Raw genomic sequence first — 19,200 nt, 5'->3', positions numbered from 1 at the left:
GAAGTTTGTTTCCCAACCACATAGTTCCAGGTTCAGTTCCACCACGTGGCACCTTGGGAAAGTGTCTTCTCCTATAGCCCTGGACCAACCAAAGACTCGTGAGTGGATTTTGTAGACAGAAACTGAGAGAAGCCTGTCACGTGCCCAGGTATGTGTGTGTGTGTGTCTGTGTGTGTGTGTGTGTGTGCACGTATGAGTGTGTCTTTGTTTGTCCCTTGTACAACACTTGGCAACTGGCGTTGATGTGTTCATGTACCCATAACATAACAATTTGGCAAAAGAGACCGATAGAATAAGCACCAGGCTTTAATAAAATATAAACTCACTCAACTAAAATTCTTCAAGGTGGTGCCCCAGCATGGTCACAGTCTAATGACTAAAAGCAGTAAGAGACAAAATGTACAAAAGCATGATAATACACAAACAGAGGAATAGAAATATTATCATTAAGTTACCCTTCAATTTTCCAGTAAATTTGGGATCTGAAGCAACTTTCAGGCCAGGATGTGGCATCAAAAAACAGTTTATGGATTGGAAACAGGATCGAATATGTCTCCTTAGTTGTTGAAGTTCTGAATGTTGTCGGTCAGTAATCTACAAAAAAAATAAACATTAATTAGTTGCTGTTTAACCCTAATCAAGTATTTCTATGATTAAAAATATTGCCACCCTTTCATACAGTTTATATCTTAGATTAACCACAGAAGTACCAGACTTTTAAAAAAATAATAAATTGGCATTTGTGCCGGTGGCATGTGAAAAGAACATTCGAGCGAGGTCGTTACCAGTGCCGCTGGACTGGCTTCTGTGCAGGTGGCATGTAAAAGAACAACATTTTGAGCATGGCCGTTGCCAGTATCGCCTGACTGGCCCTTGTGCTGGTGGCACATAAAAGCACCCACTACACTCTCGGAGTGGTTGGCATTAGGAAGGGCATCCAGCTGTAGAAACTCTGCCAGATCAGATTGGAGCCTGGTGTAGCCACCTGGTTCACCAGTCCTCTGTCAAATCGTCCAACCCATGCTAGCATGGAAGGCAGACGTTAAACGATGATGATGATGATGATGATGATGATGAAGTCCTGGGGTCAATTCAATCAAGCAAAAATTCAAAGTGGTGCGCCAGCATGGTTGTAGTCTAATGACTGAAACCAGTAAAAGATAAACAAGGGCTTTATCATCCTCATTTAATGTCCAACGTGAGGACTGCCAGGAGATAATAGAGTGACAGAGAGGTAGGATTGTACTTGCTAGTACTTGGCAATGTATTTGAAGTGAAACAGACGAAGAGGAGGATTCAAGGAACGTCTGGTCGTTAAGTTACTGTCAGTTATTGTTATCAACAAAATGGGTGGATAGTATGAAGAGTTGAGGGAGAAACAGAGAGAAAAAAAACAGCAACTTGGATGGATGGATACTCACAGCAAAACGTTTTTCCAGTATTTCATTTCCTCCAACCATGCCATAGCTGTGCTCATAGGAACAACTCCAGTCTCTTACTAAAAATGTTAAAGCCTGAAATAAGAAATTGGAAACAGCAACATTACACTGAAGTTTACAACATACAAACGCGATATATATATATATATATATATATATATATATATATATATATATATATATGTGTGTGTGTGTGTGTGTGTGTGTGTGTGTATGTATGTATGTATCTATATTTAAAATGGGGAAGGCCTGTTTATGGGATTACCTTAAGTTTCCTGTCCATACAGGGTTTAGCTTTATATCATCAGATCCCAAAAACCTGTTGGCCCATGACCTCTTGAAAAAAATGAAAGGAGAAATCTAAGAAGTCATTTTGAAGAGGTCATGGGCCAACAGGTTTTTGGGATCTGATGATAAGCCATAAAGCTAAACCCTTTTTAGACGGGAAGCCTAAGGTAATCCCATAAACCAGCCTTCATTTTTAATATACACTGCCCTACATCTTAAGAGTAGTGAGCTTCTTCTTTCGGATTGATGTTTTCTAAAAATTGTATATATATATATATATATATATATATATATATATATATATAGTAGATTTAGAAATAGAAAGTCCTTGATACAGTATTATGTATTTGAGAAAATGGATAGAAATGGCTTTCCTGATTATTTTCCCACTTAATTAGATGTTTATAAATTATTAGGTAAACACTTAATTATTTATAAACATCATCTAATTATTAAAGTGGAAAAATTATCAGAAAATCCAGTTCTATTCATTTTTTCATATATATATATATATATATATATACACACACACACACACACACACACACATCAGCATCATCGTATTAATGCCAACTTTTCCATGCTTGCATGAGTCGTATAAAGTTTATTGAAGCAGATGTTTTATGGCTGGATGCTTTTCCTGTCACCAACCCTCACTTGTTTCCGAACAAAGTAATATTTTCCCCATGACCAGACGTTTTTCACAGAACACTGCTTGCACAATAGTGACACTCAATTATAACAATCACTATGTCAAGAAAAGGTGACAAACGTTTACACACATACACACACGTGCACATACACACACGCACACATACAAGCTTTCTTTCAGCTTCTTATTTCTTTATTGCCCACAAGGGACTACATATAGAGGGGACAAACAAGGACAGACAAAGGGATTAAGTCGATTACATCAACCCAGTGCATAATTGGTACTTAGTTTATCGACCCCGAAAGGATGAAAGGCAAAGTCGACCTCACCGAAATAAGTCAAATATCAAATAAGTCAAATGTCAAATAAGTCAGCATTGATTGATCGATGGCAAACAAGCAGCCCCAAAACACGTCACACCTGTACGGCTGTGTGCCAATGTGAGAATTGAATATTTACCTGGAAAGGTTTGGACTCATTATCATTGGCATCCAGTGCTAATCGACCATATTCTGTGAATAACTAAACAAACAAGAAATAAAGATAAGAATTATTGAAGAGTAAAAAATTCAGACCTCTTATCAATTAACTTGTTATTTAATTACCGTATTTTAACGTGTATAACGAACCCTTTTTTGTCTAAAATTAGGATTAAAAAATATGGGAGTTTCTTGTACATGGATAGTATTATAATCCTTTACAAAACCTTTTTTCCAAATTTTAAGCCCTCAAAATTAGGGGGTTCTTTGTACATGTTAAAATATGGTAATACACAATCAATAAACACAATTAAAGATGAAAAACAAAAAAGTTAATTGCCATCTGATGATACATATCAATTCAAATTTCTCTATTTGACGATGATGGTTTCAAATTTTGGCACAAGGCCAGCAATTTCAAGGGAGGGAGTAAGTCAATTACAGCAACTCCAGTGTTCAATGTAACTGAATACTAATTACATGGTGATAATTAAACTGTTAATTAAATCACATGATATTTGAATTAAATTTTAGAAAACTTGATATTTCAAATTTTACTTGTAATTTGAATAATTATGTGATTAAAATTTTGAAATGGAAATGGAATGTGTGTGTGTGTGTGTGTGTGTGTGTGTGTGTGTGTGTGATGTGTATGTGATGTGTGCATGCGTGTGCGTGTGACGTGTGAGTGTGTGTGGTATGTGTGTGTGTGATGTGTATGTGTGATGTGTGCATGTGTGATGTGTGCATGCGTGATGTGTGTGTGTGTGATGTGTGTGTGTGTAAAGTGTGTGTGTGATGTGTGATGTGTGTGTGTTCAGCAATTTAATACATTAGCCTGAAATTTTGCCACAAGGCCAGCAATTTCCAGGGTGGGGGTGTAAGTGAATTACATCAACCCCAGTACTCAACTGGTATCTGTTTTATCAACCCCAAAAGGAAAAACAGCAACGTCGACCTTGGTGGAATTTGAACTCAGAATGTAAAGACAAACAAAATGCTGCAAAACATTTTGACCAGAGTGCCAACAATTCTGTCAGCCCCTATTTAGTACTAACAGCTGATATAAAAGGGAGTTGGTTGGTTTCCCTAGTCATACTTATCGTATATCCTCACTGATCACATTGCTTTCAACTGATCATGCTTTATCTCATAGCTTCAAGATTTTGATGATGCAATTGTTTATTCTTATGATGACATTGTAAGGTAGGTGTGAGAGCCTGGATCTGACCAGTTTGAACATTAAACAATATTTTGGTTGGATATTACTGGTTCAAATATTTTGGCCAGATATGGCCAGTAGAATGTTTTGGCTGAGTGTGACCCTCCATCAGGCATCTTCCATACTCTGAACGCCTTGTTTCGCTGGGCATAGATACACTGAAGCTCCAACGTCTGGCAACTGACTTGGTAAACACCCACAAAATAATTCACCATCATGCCAACAACCACTTTGAGCACAGTTCTGAGCACCATGTATCTAACACACATAGGCATGCCTACGAAGTCAGAAAACAGCACAGCTCCCATGACTTTCGGAAACATTGTTTCACACTCAGAGTTGCTGAAGCATGGAACAAACTACCTGCATCAGTTGTTAGTTGCGGAGACATTGCATCCTTTAAAACCTCCATGCTTCCTGAAATTCACCAACACTACACCTGATCTTCCCTCCCTCCGTATGCCTGCACACATGTATATCATGACTCATACACTGTTTACTTTCCTGACTTTTGTACATAATTCTATGTATTGTTCATGCAGCTTTGATGAGTTGTGGTGCACCTGAGCACTATACACAATAATTTCATTATTATCATTATTATTATCAACTGAAATATTTTCTTATTATAAAAGACCATAATTAAATTCAATAAATAAAATTTGGAATAAATCAAATACCTGAGTGCTTTTTTTCTTACCTGTAGATGTTGTAAATCATTTTCTTGAATGTTCTGAGAGATATTATATACCTAGAAAGAAAAAAAGGATTTTTTTACAAAAATAATACACTTCAAAATCTATAACAAATGTATCTTTTATCTTTCAGTTGTTTCAGTCATCAGACTACGGCCATGCTGGAGCACTGCCTTGAAGAACTTTTAGTCAAATGAATTGATCCCAGTACTTTTTAAAGTCTGGTACTTGTTCCATCAGTCTCTTTTGCCAAACTGCATCACTCACATTGATGTTGTCAATTTCAGTAAAAGATATTCCAGCAATTTGATGCATTTTTCACATTTTCTAACCATGGAAACAATTTCATAAAAATTGCAAGTTTAATACTGTAGACTCGTACACATAGTTTTAAAATGTAAGAAGTGTGTCATCTTCAATAGAATTTCTTAATTAGTCGTACATGTATATTTTAGCAAACGTTTTAATTGCTAGCATCAGTATCCAGTACACATTTAAGATATGGTACAGTAGGGTAGGGTATTAAGATATTTTAAATGAAGAGAGTGGTCAATGCAGGAAAAGTGGTTCAAGGGAGTCAATGGTCAAAAATGTTTGGTGATTCCTGATGTAAACGATGCAACTGAAGATAGTAAAATAGGTATTTCAGGTGTTATTACTCCATATCCAACCCCTTAGCTATCCACAAATACATTGCTTAAATAACCACTAAGTTTAGCAGTCTAACATCATTGGAGAAACCAACTAACATATTAAACATATTTCTGGCAACTGCTACATACATACTAACTGCAGGGAGGAACACCATGTTTTGTTTTGCAACCATCATCCAGAGACACATGGTTGTGAAGCAAACTTCTTAACCATGCAATCCTACTGTCACCCACATTTTCCCAAGCAACATTACAGATAGTGAAGTGTGTACCCTAGGGGTTAAGGCAGTACTTCCCAAACATTTTCAGGCTGCTGCCCCCTTGACACTCATGCCATATTCCTAGCACCCACTCAGCACCACAAATGTAGACCACTTTCTGCAGCAAATTCGAAACAAAAGAATTTCACAAATAAAACTTAAGTGGTAAATAGCTTGCTAACCAACCACATGGTTACGGGTTCAGTCCCACTGCATGGCACCTTGGGCAAGTGTCTTCTACTATAGCCTTGGGCCGACCAAAGCCTTGTGAGTGGATTTGGTAGATGGAAACTGAAAGAAGCCCGTCATATATATGTATATATATATATATATATATATATATATATATATATATATATATATATATATATATATATATATATGTATGTTTGTATGTCTGTGTCTGTCTCCCCAACATCGTTTGACAATACTGGTGTGTTTATGTCAGCATAACTTGGTGGTTCAGCAAAAGAGACCAATAGAATAAGTACTAGGCTTAAGTCCTGGGATCGATTTGCATAGCTGCAGTCAAATGACTGAAACAAATAAAAGAATAAAAGAATAATTAACCCATTATTTTGGGGGTGGGTGAGGTGGGGGGTACATCCATCGCACCCTTTTGATCACCCTATTATTGCCCCACTTTTCTTCAATGCCCCTCTTGATCTTTCAGCCACCCACAGAGGAGGGGGCGTTATCACCCACTTTGGGAACCACTGGGTTAGGGCATTACATTCACAACCTTGCAATCATGGTTTCAATTCTCAGACCAAGTGATGCATTGTGTCCTTGACTAAAACACTTTGCCTGATGCTGCTCAGTTCACTCGGCTGTAAATGAGCAGATCTCAGTCACTTGTACACCGTGGAAATCCGGTTACTGACCCCCGTGAGTCCGAGGACTTGATGCAGTGTTACAGATGACTCGGATACAAGATTAATCTCTATGAGAAACAGTACCAATTATGTGTGGGAACTTACCTGGACTGAGCTAATCATAGTACTTAGAGCAAACACAGTAGCACAGTCACGAACAGTTGAAAGACTGTCAAATGCACCTTGGGTGTCCATGAAAATAACTGCAACCTAGAAAGACATAGTTTCCATTAATAAGTTAAATGATACAAAAGAATAATGTAATGACAGAATATAACAGGAAATATATTAACATTGCAAAAAAAATTTATATGAAGTGATACAAATATTCTTTTCTACTCTAGGCACAAGGCCTGAAATTTTGGGGGAAGGGGGTCAGTCGATTAGATTGACCCCAGTACGCAACTGGTACTTAATTTATCGATTCCAAAAGAATGAAAGGCAAAGTCGACCTCGACGGAATTTGAACTCAGAACGTAAAGACAGATGAAATACCGCTAAGTATTTCGTCCGGCATGCTAACGTTTCTGCCAGCTCGCTGCCTTGGAGTTGCCAAAATATTTGTTTCTACGCTAGGCACATGGCCTAAAATTTTGGGGGAGGGAGCCAGTCAATTAGGTCGACCCCAGTACGCAACTGGTACTTAATTTATCGACCCCAAAAGGATGAAAGGCAAAGTCAACCTCGGCAGAATTTGAGCGTAAAAACAGATGAAATACCACTAAGCATTTCGCCTGGAGTGCTAACGTTTCAGCCAGCTTACTGTCTAAAGTGATACAAATATTGGTACTTTGATCAAAGAATTGGTAAAACAATCAATGAATTGTACTATAAACAAATAATTGGAAGTGGTGATATTTCATCATCATAAATACAGGTGATAGCCCTTCTGTGGCGAAAGAATGATCTCTCCAGAAAACCAAGATGATCCATACTGCAGAAGATAACTAAGCATTGAAGCTTTATAATAACTTTGAGATTGTGCCTCTATTTTCACTATGAATGAGAAAGATCCAATGACAAGGGTGACCCAAGATGACTGGAACCTCCTCATAGCAGTGGGGAGGCTACCAGAAACCAAATCTCTCAGGAACTACTTTAATCCTTTAGCATTTAAACCAGCCACATCCAACTGAAATATTCAGCTTTGTATTATGTTCAAACTGACTAAATTCAGCCTCTCACACCTACCCTACAATGTCATTCTAAAAATAAACAACCACATCATTGAAATCTTAAAGCAGGTGAAATTTTGAACCTGGGTTCTCATTCCTAAGGTATTTTTCGATGTTATTATTATTATTATTGTTCAGGTCACTGCTTGGAATTGAACTCAGAAATTTGGGGTTACTAGCCCGTGCTCTTAACCACTACGCCACAGGCATATGGCGTAGTGGTTAACAGCACGGGCTACTGACCCAAAGATTCCACGTTCGATTCCAGGCAGTGACCTGAATAATAATAATAATAATAATAATAATAATAATAATAATAATCATAAGAATAACATCGAATAATACCTTAGGAATGAGAATCCAGGTTCAAAATTTCCCCAAGACAGCTGATGAAGACTAGAGGGTATATCAGCTGAAACGTTGTGTTAACAACAAACAAGATGAAGACAAATATCTTTAAGTTATATTCCAAATACCAGTTTAATAATAAACACAATGTTTGTTATTTCACTAAATCCCTGCCAATTCTTGATTAGATTTTTAAAATAAATTAAAACGCATATGTAATGTATTTCATAAAAAATGTAATACATTACCACTCCAGAGCTGGTTGATATAATAAATGGTTCACTCCATAATAATATTCCGGTAGTGTCTCGCTCAGATCCACCTCTCCAAGAAAACCCTTCAAGCTGTTGTTCTTCATCTGATAACCAATCTGTAGGACCCTGAAAAATACATACAAAATGGTTAAATATCTTTTGAGTTCAATACCCAGGGGTGTGTAGTGTGTTTGTACAAAACACTTTACTCCATGCTGTTCAAGTCCACTGAACTGGCGAAAATGAGTTGTATCTGTATTTCAAAGGATCAGCCATGTAACATTGTGTCATACTGAATATCCCTGACAACTACATTAAATGTCTGTGGAGTACTCAGCCACTTAATTTCATGAGCAGGCTATTCCATTGACCGGATCACCTGGAACCCTCATCATCATAACTGACGGAGTGCTGTATCATTTATATCACACAGCAGCACACAGTAATATCCTTACATAAGAGTGTTGAGACACTGCAATGCATTCGCATTTAAGTATCATCACACCAAAGTCCATCACGCTGATGCAACATCATACTGAAGTGCCAACAAAGCTTAGTATTCGGCACAAAAGCAGAGGCCAGTAAAGCCTATCCTGAGGTGAGCAACAATAGAAAGGATAAATGGAATGCATCCATAAATCTCTTCTTTGTTCTTTGTTCTTGTAGGCACAGGACTGGCTGTGTGATAAGTAGCTTGCTTACCAACCACATGGTTCCGGGTTCAGTCCCGCTGCATGGCACCTTGGGCAAGTATTTTCTACTACAGCCTCGGGTCAACCAAAGCCTTGTGAGTGGATTTGGTAGACGGAAACTGAAAGAAGCTCGTCGTATATATGTATGTATGTATGTATGTATGTATGTGTGTGTGTGTGTGTGTGTGTATGTGTGTCTGTCCCCCCCCCCCCAACATCACTTGACAACTGATGCTGGTGTGTTTATGCCCCCATAACTTAGTGGTTCAGCAAAACGGACCGATAGAATAAGTAGTAGGCTTACAAAGAATAAGTCCCAGGGTCGATTTGCTCAACTAAAGGCAGTGCGCCAGCATGGCCGCAGTCACATGATTGAAACAAGTAAAAGAGTACCATGAGATATGTTTTGAGACCTCATGAAAAGTTTGCTCTCTGTACCAATGAGGTGATCTTGTTTGTTTCATGATATATTTTAACTGTGGTTTCAAACACATGGGAGTTTATGAACTTAGGGAATTGATAACTACCAAGTACTTACCGTGTGTTGTTCATATCGGAGAAAGAAGTCCAACAAGAATGACTTCCCCTTACGGAAGGCTCCAGCAACTGAGATCACCACAACCTTTTTGTCTCTAATTTCTGGTTGCAGTAAAACACTTTTTAATGCCTCTTCATCCAATGTAAAACTGTGATCCTCGTCGGCTAGAACAATCTGCACTGGGTGACCTTTCACCATTGCTCTCAATTTCCTAAAAACAAAAGAAAGTTTAGATTAAATTTTGTGTGTGTGTTTCAAAAAAAAAAAAAAAAAGACTGGCACACAACATATTTCTGGCTCCTTTATATTCTTAATTCTTAATTCAAATCCCACTCTGCCTTTAATCCTTCTGAGATCAATTAAATAAAGTACAAGCTAAATACTAGGGTCAGTATAATCAACTAACCTCCTTTCCCTAAAACAATTGCTAGCTTTGTGCCTTTGTGAGAGAGCAGCACATATCATCAAAGTGACACTGGGGTACAAATTTACAAAGCCCATTATACCCATCATGACTACCCATCTAATAAGGGTACACCAGGCACATACATCACAGCCATATATGCACGACATTGTGATCTGATATCAAGATAAACAGCACATGACCTCACAGGTAGGGCCCAGTTAGAATTTTCTTCAGGTCGAGTAGCCCATCCCATTCAAAAGTCCCCTAGATAAGGGTTGTTTAAAGATATTGAACAAAACACCCATGTTTCCAGAGATGGATTATTTCAACTCCAAAGGATTCCTCTCAACACATGGCTATTATGTTACTCCTCGTGATCCGAGATGTACATATCATCAGCCACCAAGGGACATGCTTAACTGATTAAGGTCAAACAAACGACAAGCAAATTTGTGGTATTGAGCAGAATATTTGCTGTAGCTCATCTTCTATACCAAGGCAAAACAATGTACACGATAACACTTCCAATCAGTCAAGATTAGAAGCCATGAGAGCCAGTGCCTGGTATTGCCATGACATTTACTAAAAGAAACACTGCCTGGAGGGCAATGCTTGAAATGAAAACATTCTAAGTAAATTTGCAAAAGTTTTCACAAATATTTTCAAGGTATCGCAAAACCAAACAATTAAATAGTGGCAGTGGAGAGTAAGAGAGACATTATGTTGCAATAAATAAAATTAGTTTTGTGATCGATTCATATACTTGATATCTTCAATAATGTAAGAATCCTAAAAACCTCACTTTGATAAAAAAAAATATATATATCAAAATACAATTTATAATAAATTTTAAACAGTGTAAACTTTAAAAATTGCTTTCTTTTAGTAAAAGTTACATACACCAAACTAATTAATAAGCAGTTTTCTTTATTATAGTATAGATTATTATTGTTATTATCATCCTCACATTCATGCTCGTCATTATTATATAGTAATGTCATTGTTAACAATTTGAATCGTATCTCCTAAAAAGTTGTAAGTCCACAGGACACATTGTATTGTAGATGTCTGAGCAGTATGGTTTCTTTCACTTAAAGTGCTGTATCTCAGTGACCTTTAATTTTCATGAAACAAGAATGAACTGTAATAACTACAAAGTAATCTTGATAAATGGCAATAAGTAGAAGTTACAAGTGTAGAAAAATCATTTCTGTTAAATTTTGTGATATAAAAATGTACCACCAAAGCATGGATCATGAATATGCATGAGGAGGTACATGCAAGGTTGTGTGATTAACAAGCTTGCTTCCTGGCTATGTGGCTTAGGGCTCAGTGCTACTGTATGGCACTTTGGGCACATGTCATCTAATATAGCCCTGAAAAAGCCAAAGCCTTGTGAGTGGATTTGGTAGGAGGAAATTGAAAAGAAGCCTATCATGTGTGTGTGTGTGTGTGTGTGTGTGTGTCTTTTTCTTGACCAAAATCAAATCAAGATTGAAATCAAAATGGAAATTGTAGTTGTGGCCAATGCCAGTGTCGCCTGATTGGCACCCATGCTGGTGGCACGTAATAAGCACTATTCAAGTGTGGGTTGATGCCAGAGCCACCTGACTGGTTCCCTGTGCCAGTGGCATGTAGAAAGCACCATCCGAATGTGATCGATGCCAGTCTCCCCACCTTGACTGGCCCCTGTGCTGGTAGTATGTAAAAAGCACCATCCAAACCTGGTTGAACAAATCAAGCCCAATACTCTCTTTTCCTTTTAAGCCAGGTACCTATTCTAGCAGTCTTTTATGACAAACTACTAAGTTACAGGGACATAAACTAACCAACAATGGTTGTCAAGTGGTGGTGGGAAACAAACACATATATGTATATATACAACAGGCTCCTTTCAGTTTCCATTTACCAAATCCATTCACAATATGATTAGCTCGAGGCTATAGTAGGAGACACTTGCCCAAGGTGTCATGCAGTGGGATTGAACTTGGAGCCATGTGGTTGGGAAGCAAATGTCTTACCACACAGTTAAGCCTGTTGTTAATGAATGTCACCATCGTGCAAGTAACAAATAAAAGATGAAAGACAAAACAGAAAAGGGTGAAATATTTACTGGGGAGTGGGAGCAGTAGGGGTGACTGAAGAGGGTGCATCGACTGCACGGGAGGATGGGATGGAGGGGTGAGATGGGAACAAATAAAAGATGAAAGACAAAATGGAAAGGGATGGAATATTTACTGGGGAGCAGAGGTGGTAGGGGTGACTATTAACAAAGGCAATTTTGTGTGTGATTGTTAATGATTTAGAGCAATTTGGCTATTTAGTGAAGAGGGTGCATCAACTATGCACAGGGGTGGATAGAGGGGGACTAGTAACAGGGGTAGGATGGGAACAATTCCCAGCAGGGAGTAACTATCTGAAGGAATGTCGTCTACCTTGAAAGACCCCACTGATTAAATAAACTGTTGTCCAGGACCAATATTTACATTTATTTGTCTGTAAAGAAATAGTCACTATCTGGTCAAAAAGTGGAATATATGCTTGACTAGCAGTAATGTCTGGCTGATAAAGAGAAAGAACTGTAATAGTAGTAGTAGTAGTAGTAGTAGTAGTAGTAGTAGTAGATCAGGTCAGTAGGCCAGGTGAGATAAATGGCAGGTGAAACATATTGTAACTTTGAGAAATATAATTCATTGCTGTATCTCATGCAAACATTCCAGAAATTACAGGAATTATCAGAGTTTTATGGTGAAAAATATTGTGATAATTCAACAAGAATAATTGTTATTGTTGTTGTTGTTATTATTATTATTATTATTATTATTAAATTCAAATTACGATAAACGTAAACAAACAAACGAAGTTTGCTTTTAGAAGCGTTGAGATGTCTTAGAAAGTTAAAGAAGTGATTTTAAATTCTCAGACGCAGGATAATGCTAATAATATAGCCTGAACAGGATAAGCTACCCCTATTTTGCAGAAAAAATTGTGGACGGCCAGCCGGCACAACCTTTAGCACACGGGACAAAATGTTTAGAGACATTACTTTCAGTTTTATATTTTGAGTTCAGATTCTGCCAAGTTTGGGGTCAATCAACTGAGCAGCAATTAAGCACGGGGGTGGGGGGGGTCGATGTAACCCACGAACCCCCTCCACCAAAATTTCAGACTCCGGACCCTATAGCAGAAAGGTTAATTATGAAAAATGGCCAGTGTGAATGGACTCATTTTGGGCATGTGTTTGTGAGAGGTAAAAGAAGGGCTCCTTACCCTGTTGGTCAGGCACCCGTGGCTTTTGTGGGGTTTTCTACGAGTAGCCTTAAAACACCTCCCCCTATTGGGAGTTTTACTTGTTTAATCTTTACCATTATTTAATGTGTACAAAAACGTCAAAATCCATTGTATCATCTGTTTTTTTGTCTTTTAATGTTATTGTATGTCCTTTTATGTTTGTTTATATTAGCCCCTGTGGACAATAAAGAAATGATTATTGTTATTATTATTATTATTATTATTAAGGCAGTGAGCTGACAGAATTGTTAGGATGCCAAGCAAAATGCTTAGCAGCATTTCATCTGTCTTTACATTCTGAGTTCAAATTCGGCCAAAGTTGACTTTGCTTTTCATCCTTTTGGGATCAATAAAATAAATACCAGTTGTGCACTATGGGCTGATGTAATCAACTTAACCCTTCCACCTGAACTTGCTGGCCTTGTGCCTTTATAAAAAAGGATTATTATTATTATTATTATAACTGTCTCACATGTTGTAAAACAGGAGTTCTCCCCCCCCCCACCTCAGGGGGTGGGGGTGATCGGACTATTCAAGGGGTCAATAAACACACATCTACTTATTTATTTTCTTGCACATGCTTGGGGGGGGGGGATCAATGAGGGAGTCAAGGATTCCATGAAGGAAGGAGTCGATGGTCTAAAAAGTTTGGGGACCCCTGCTGTAAATGATAACTAAAAAAGGGTTAACATCAGGAGAGGTATCAGTTCATAGAACAGCTTCCTCACAAAGACCCAGTTTATCCAACCAACAAGGAACAGCAGTCGTGATGATGAAGATGATGATTGCCAGAAGAAAGCAGGGAAATATATGCTTTAAAAAAAAAAAAAAAACAACTGAAGGAGTGCAAAGTGTTGAGAGGAAATCTAATGTAAATGACAGTAACTGGGTGAGGTTAGTTGAAACAAGTTCAAAGTACAGCCAGACAAACAAGCAGTGATGATGACCTAAAAAATAAACATATATGTATTTCATTTAAATATCAATCTCTTTTTTTTTTCTTTTTTTCCCTGGAGTTAGAGACGAGTATATCTTAATGCTTTTGATATCAAACTTTGCGTGACCACCACATCTAGTTCTATGATACAAACCAGCTAATTGTAAAAATGATGGTAATGAAATTTATATCAAACACAGTTTGATTAAAATGTCTCGTTTATATATTATATGTGACTTTTATTATATCATGTTCCTAATACCAGCTGTCAAAATTAGTTTACTGCAGGTGTGCTGTTTTATTGATCTATGACAGCACAAAAACCTCACATTTTCAAGTGCTCATTCATAAAAGCAACGCATTTTGTTAGGGATATAACCAGAAAAATGTTTAGATTCCATCGTCTTTAAATGAGAGCCTGTGTAATTTTTAATGTCCATTTTTCAGTGCTAGCATAGGTTGGACATAGAAGTAACATATCTGATAGCATATAAAACACTTTTCCCCCCAAAAAAATGTCTAAAAAAAATCACCAGATCCTACATGCAAAGTTGAATCCCTACCCATAAACTAATTATGTCCCTAGAAGTTGCTACTATATCATCATCATTGTTTTTTAACATTGGTTTTCCACGTTGGTATGGGCTGGATAGTTTGAGAGGAGGTGCCAGGCTAGAGGACTGCACCAGATTCCAGTCATCTGTTTTGGCATGGTTTCTGCAGCTGGATACCCTTCTTAATGCCAACCACTTTACGGAGTGTACAGGATACATTTTATATGGTGCCAACACGGGTGCTTTTTATGTGACACCAGCAAGGGCCCTTTTATGTGGCACCAGCACAGGTGCTTAGCCTGTTCTACTTAATCTGACTCCATAATAATTATATTTATCTAAACATTATTATATGCTAATGTTTCCTGCCTGTTTTCTAATTTACTGCCAAACTGCTTTAAATATGACAGGCTTTAATGCACCAAAAGCTTTTTTTTCCTGAATATGCACTGTTGAAATTGAAATGCATCTAATATAAATGTGCATCTTTTAAGCCATCAAATATGGTGTTTGAAGCAGGATGTCCTTCCTATTACCAACCCTTACTCTTTTACTCTTTTACTTGTTTCAGTCATTTGACTGCGGCCATGCTGGAGCACCGCCTTTAGTCAAGCAAATCAACCCCAGGACTTATTCTTTGTTCGCCTAGTACTTATTTTATCGGTCTGTTTTGCCAAACCGCTAAGTTATGGGGACATAAACACACCAGCATCGGTTGTCAAACGATGTTGTGGGGACAAACACAGACACACAAACACACACACATATATGTATACATTTACATATATATGATGGGCTTCTTTCAGTTTCCATCTACCAAATCCACTCACAAGGCTTTGGTCAGCCCGAGGCTATAGTAGAAGACACTTACCAAAGGTGCCACGTGGTGGGACTGAATCCGGAACCATGTGGTTGGTGAGCGCCTATAAATACTTAAATACTTTTTAAGTAAAAGTGTTCATTTCAACCAGGAATATAAACATCAAACAGTGTCTCACTTAAATGAAGCCACAGAATGTCAACATTCAAACACATTTGATTGCAAACTTGTTACCAGTTCAAATATGCTCGAGGCATATTCAAATTCCTAAGACAACCATTCATCGCATTTTTGTCATGGTGAAAATTTCTTGATGTAATCAAATGGGTGTGAATATACAGAGACATGTAGTAAAATGCAGCAAATGGCTTTCTTACAGGTCCGAATATGCTTCAAGCATATTTGAACCAGCAACAAGTTTCTATTTCTACACATCACTGCTTAGTGCTGTCACCCTGTGGTACATTTGATTGCATATATGACAACCTTGTCTTTATTTTTTCAAGAGAATGTGAAGAAATATAGTCCAATGTTTCCTTCTTTTTAGACAATCAGAGTGTATGATTTAAAGGTGATTTGGCAGCTATTTCTAGCAGGTCACGCAATCACATAGAGGTTAAGTTGATATGACACCTCCGTAGTATTTGTCCACTACAAGGCCCAGTCTTTGCTGCAGTGTAATGTCTTGCGCACCTCAATAGCCCCAAGAGATGGGCCAGTGAAGTCTAAGTTCCTAGTAGGGCCTTCCATGTTGGACAGGTCAAAGGAAAGAAGTCAGGTTAATATAGACCACCTCTTCTCAGAGGTAGGTGTGCGCTTGCACAGGGGCCAACAGCCCTATCTAGAAAAAAATAAGGTTACAGAAACATTGATGACAATTCAAAACCAACACTACTTGGGAATAGAAGGCCTTTCCTCAGGGAGATATATGCCAAATGCACAACTAAGGATGGTACCTACAAAAGAAATGGAAGAGAGAGTGAAAAAAGCAGGGATCTAACTGGAGAGAAGCAGGAAAGACAGCCAAGAGTTGAGAACAAAGAGAAATTAACAAACAAATCCAAGTATTTGTAGTCAACCAGTTGATTCTCAAGAATTAAACTCAGCTCCCCTCTCGCCTGTGTGCATACATATATGATAGGCTTCAAGCAGTTTCCATCTCTCCTGGTTGAGAAGTGATCTTCTCAGTCTCAAACCCATGCCTGTCTCTTATTTACCAAACACCAGCTTAGTAATGGCAAAGTGATTTTATTAAATCATTCCCAGGAGTGGCTGTGTGGTAAGCAGCTTGCTTACCAACCACATGGTTCCAAGTCTTGTCCTACTGCGTGGCATCTTGAGCAAGTGTCTTCTACTATAGCCTCGGGCCGAACAAAGCCTTGTGAGTGGATTTGGTAGACGGAAACTGAAAGAAGCCCATCGTATATATGTATATATGTGTGTGTGTGTGTGTGTGTGTGTATGTGTGTTTGACCCCCCTAGCATTGCTTGACAACTGAAGCTGGTGTGTTTATGTCCCTGTCACTTAGCAATTCAGCAAAAGTGACCGATAGAATAAGTACTAGGCTTACAAAGAATAAATCCCGGGGTCGATTTGCTCAACTAAAAGCGGTGCTCCAGCATGGCCAGTCAAATGACTGAAACAAATAAGAGAGTAAAAGAGAGTAAAGAGTAACCATCATACACACACACACACACACACACACACACACACACACACACGCACACACACGCATGTGTGTGAAACTGTCTAACTCTAACACACAGAACAAACTTGAAGCTCCAAGTAAACTCTGATTAAACCATAGTAGAAACTTATTTCACATGAAAACTTGTTCGAAGCATGTTGGCCAGTTAAATCTGATACAACGCAACATATAAAATGCATATCAATTTTAAGAAAACTTAATTAAATAATTTCTAATCTAGGTCATTGCTACTACTACTAGTTTAGGATTTTTATAAAATAACAGCAAAATAAGAATAGTTATTTGTGAAGGGGTCAGTGTTAAGATTATGAGAGAGACTGAAAGAAATGTAATGTCTGCAAACAGAGAGTGATGTGTAACAGATGTGGCTAAGGATTAATGATCTTCTTTTCCTGGTTTCAGTATGACCATGCTGGGGCACTACTTGCCACATACATATTTAACCAGATATGCCAACCCCAGTATTATTTCCTGTATGTTTTATTATAAAGTGTACATATTTAAATTAAAATGGTCACAAAAGGAATAAATTAAAACATTCCAGTGTGTGTGTGAGAGAGAGAGAGAGTCTTTTATTAAATTCTGTCCAAAACACCAGCTGACAAGAGTTATTTTACTAAATCCTTTCAAATTCTTGGGTTATTTTCAGAATTAATTTAAATACAAGCAGTATATTTCAACAGCAACATGGTCACAAATAGAGTTTAATTGTCTTTCCAAATACCAGCTTACAAGTTATTTTTGTAATCACATCAAACCCTTGATGATAACCTTGAGGGGCTGTGTGTGTGTGTGTTTATTATATGAAAAGTGTGGGTATGTCCCTATCTTGACACCGTGTAAGGATCATAAGCAAGGGTCACACTGCCAAACAGGAAATGCAATTCATTTCCAAGTTTTCTATAAAACATGGGAAAATATTATTTTGCATGGAAATGGATGAGGGTTGGCAACAAGGGAGACACCTGTCTGAAAAAAATTGGTCTCAATAAATTCCAGCTGACCTACGTATGCATGGAGTAGTAGATATTAAAGCAATGATTATATATATATAAGCACAGGCATGGCTGTGTGGTAAGTAGCTTGCTTCCAAACCACATGGTTCTGGGTTCAGTCCCACTCCGTGGCACCTTGGGCAAGTGTCTTCTACTATAGCTTCAGGCCGACCAAAGCTTTGTGAGTGGATTTGGTAGACGGAAACTGAAAGAAGCCCATCATATATATACATATATATGTTTGTGTGTCTGTGTTTGTCCCACCGCCACCATCGCTTGACAACCAATTTTGGTGTGTTTATGTCCCTGTAACTTAGCGGTTCAGCAAAAGAAACCAATAGAATAAAGTACTAGGCTTACAAAGAATGAGTCCTGGGGGTTGATTTGTTCAACTAAAGGTGATGTTCCAGCATGGCCACAGTTAAATGACTGAAACAAATAAAAGAATATATAATACACAAACACCCACACACAAAGCACATTGGGGTAACTCTTTAATCCTATGAGATACAGAGCAAGCCCACTAGTGCTGGTGCTTCAATAAATGACATGAAATGCATTCTAAAGTGTATTTAGTAATAGGATAGGCATCCAGCTATAGAAAGCAAACTCCAAGCAAGATTTGATCCTTCAACCCATCAAGGAAAACACTCGCTCTAGATAACAACTGACTCACAATGTGTTGACCTTTCCAACCCAGGGAAGGCAAAAGTAAAAAAAATGTTTTAATATACATATATATATATATATTTATATATGTCACCCGTGCCAGTGGAGCGCTAACAGCACCATCCGAGCGGGATCACTGCCAGAGCAGTGGTCTCACTTGTAACACTACCAAAGATGAACTGAAGGCAAGGATTATGGCAGCATTCACCAACTTAAATAAGGAGACCATCCAGAAGAGTTGCAGGAGAT

General features: G+C 38.0%; 1 protein-coding gene across 7 annotated transcripts in view; it reads right to left on the bottom strand.

Moving 5' to 3' along the window:
- LOC106871615 (atlastin-2) overlaps nucleotides 1-19,200 on the bottom strand; it is a 76,238-nt gene that overhangs the window by 9,484 nt on the left and 47,554 nt on the right. For 4 of the 7 annotated variants that reach the window (XM_014918170.3, XM_014918169.3, XM_014918168.3 and 1 more), the window contains exons 2-8: nucleotides 9,571-9,781; nucleotides 8,335-8,466; nucleotides 6,669-6,773; nucleotides 4,781-4,831; nucleotides 2,839-2,901; nucleotides 1,422-1,514; nucleotides 456-594 (exon numbers count right to left, since the gene is read on the bottom strand). In XM_014918170.3, the coding sequence (XP_014773656.1) occupies nucleotides 456-594; nucleotides 1,422-1,514; nucleotides 2,839-2,901; nucleotides 4,781-4,831; nucleotides 6,669-6,773; nucleotides 8,335-8,466; nucleotides 9,571-9,768 (781 nt within the window). In that variant the 5' untranslated portion in view covers nucleotides 9,769-9,781. Of the gene's footprint in view, nucleotides 1-455; nucleotides 595-1,421; nucleotides 1,515-2,838; nucleotides 2,902-4,780; nucleotides 4,832-6,668; nucleotides 6,774-8,334; nucleotides 8,467-9,570; nucleotides 9,782-18,642; nucleotides 18,712-19,200 lie in introns of all 7 variants that reach the window. The other 3 variants (XM_089364540.1, XM_052973525.2, XM_052973516.2) reach the window with 1 other exon arrangement.

This window comes from Octopus bimaculoides, chromosome 1, assembly GCF_046866305.1.
Source record: "Octopus bimaculoides isolate indiv1 chromosome 1, ASM4686630v1, whole genome shotgun sequence".
Taxonomy (NCBI): Eukaryota; Metazoa; Mollusca; class Cephalopoda; order Octopoda; family Octopodidae; genus Octopus; species Octopus bimaculoides.
Note: the sequence above shows the minus strand (reverse complement) of the source record. Positions and strands in the feature narration are given on the sequence as shown.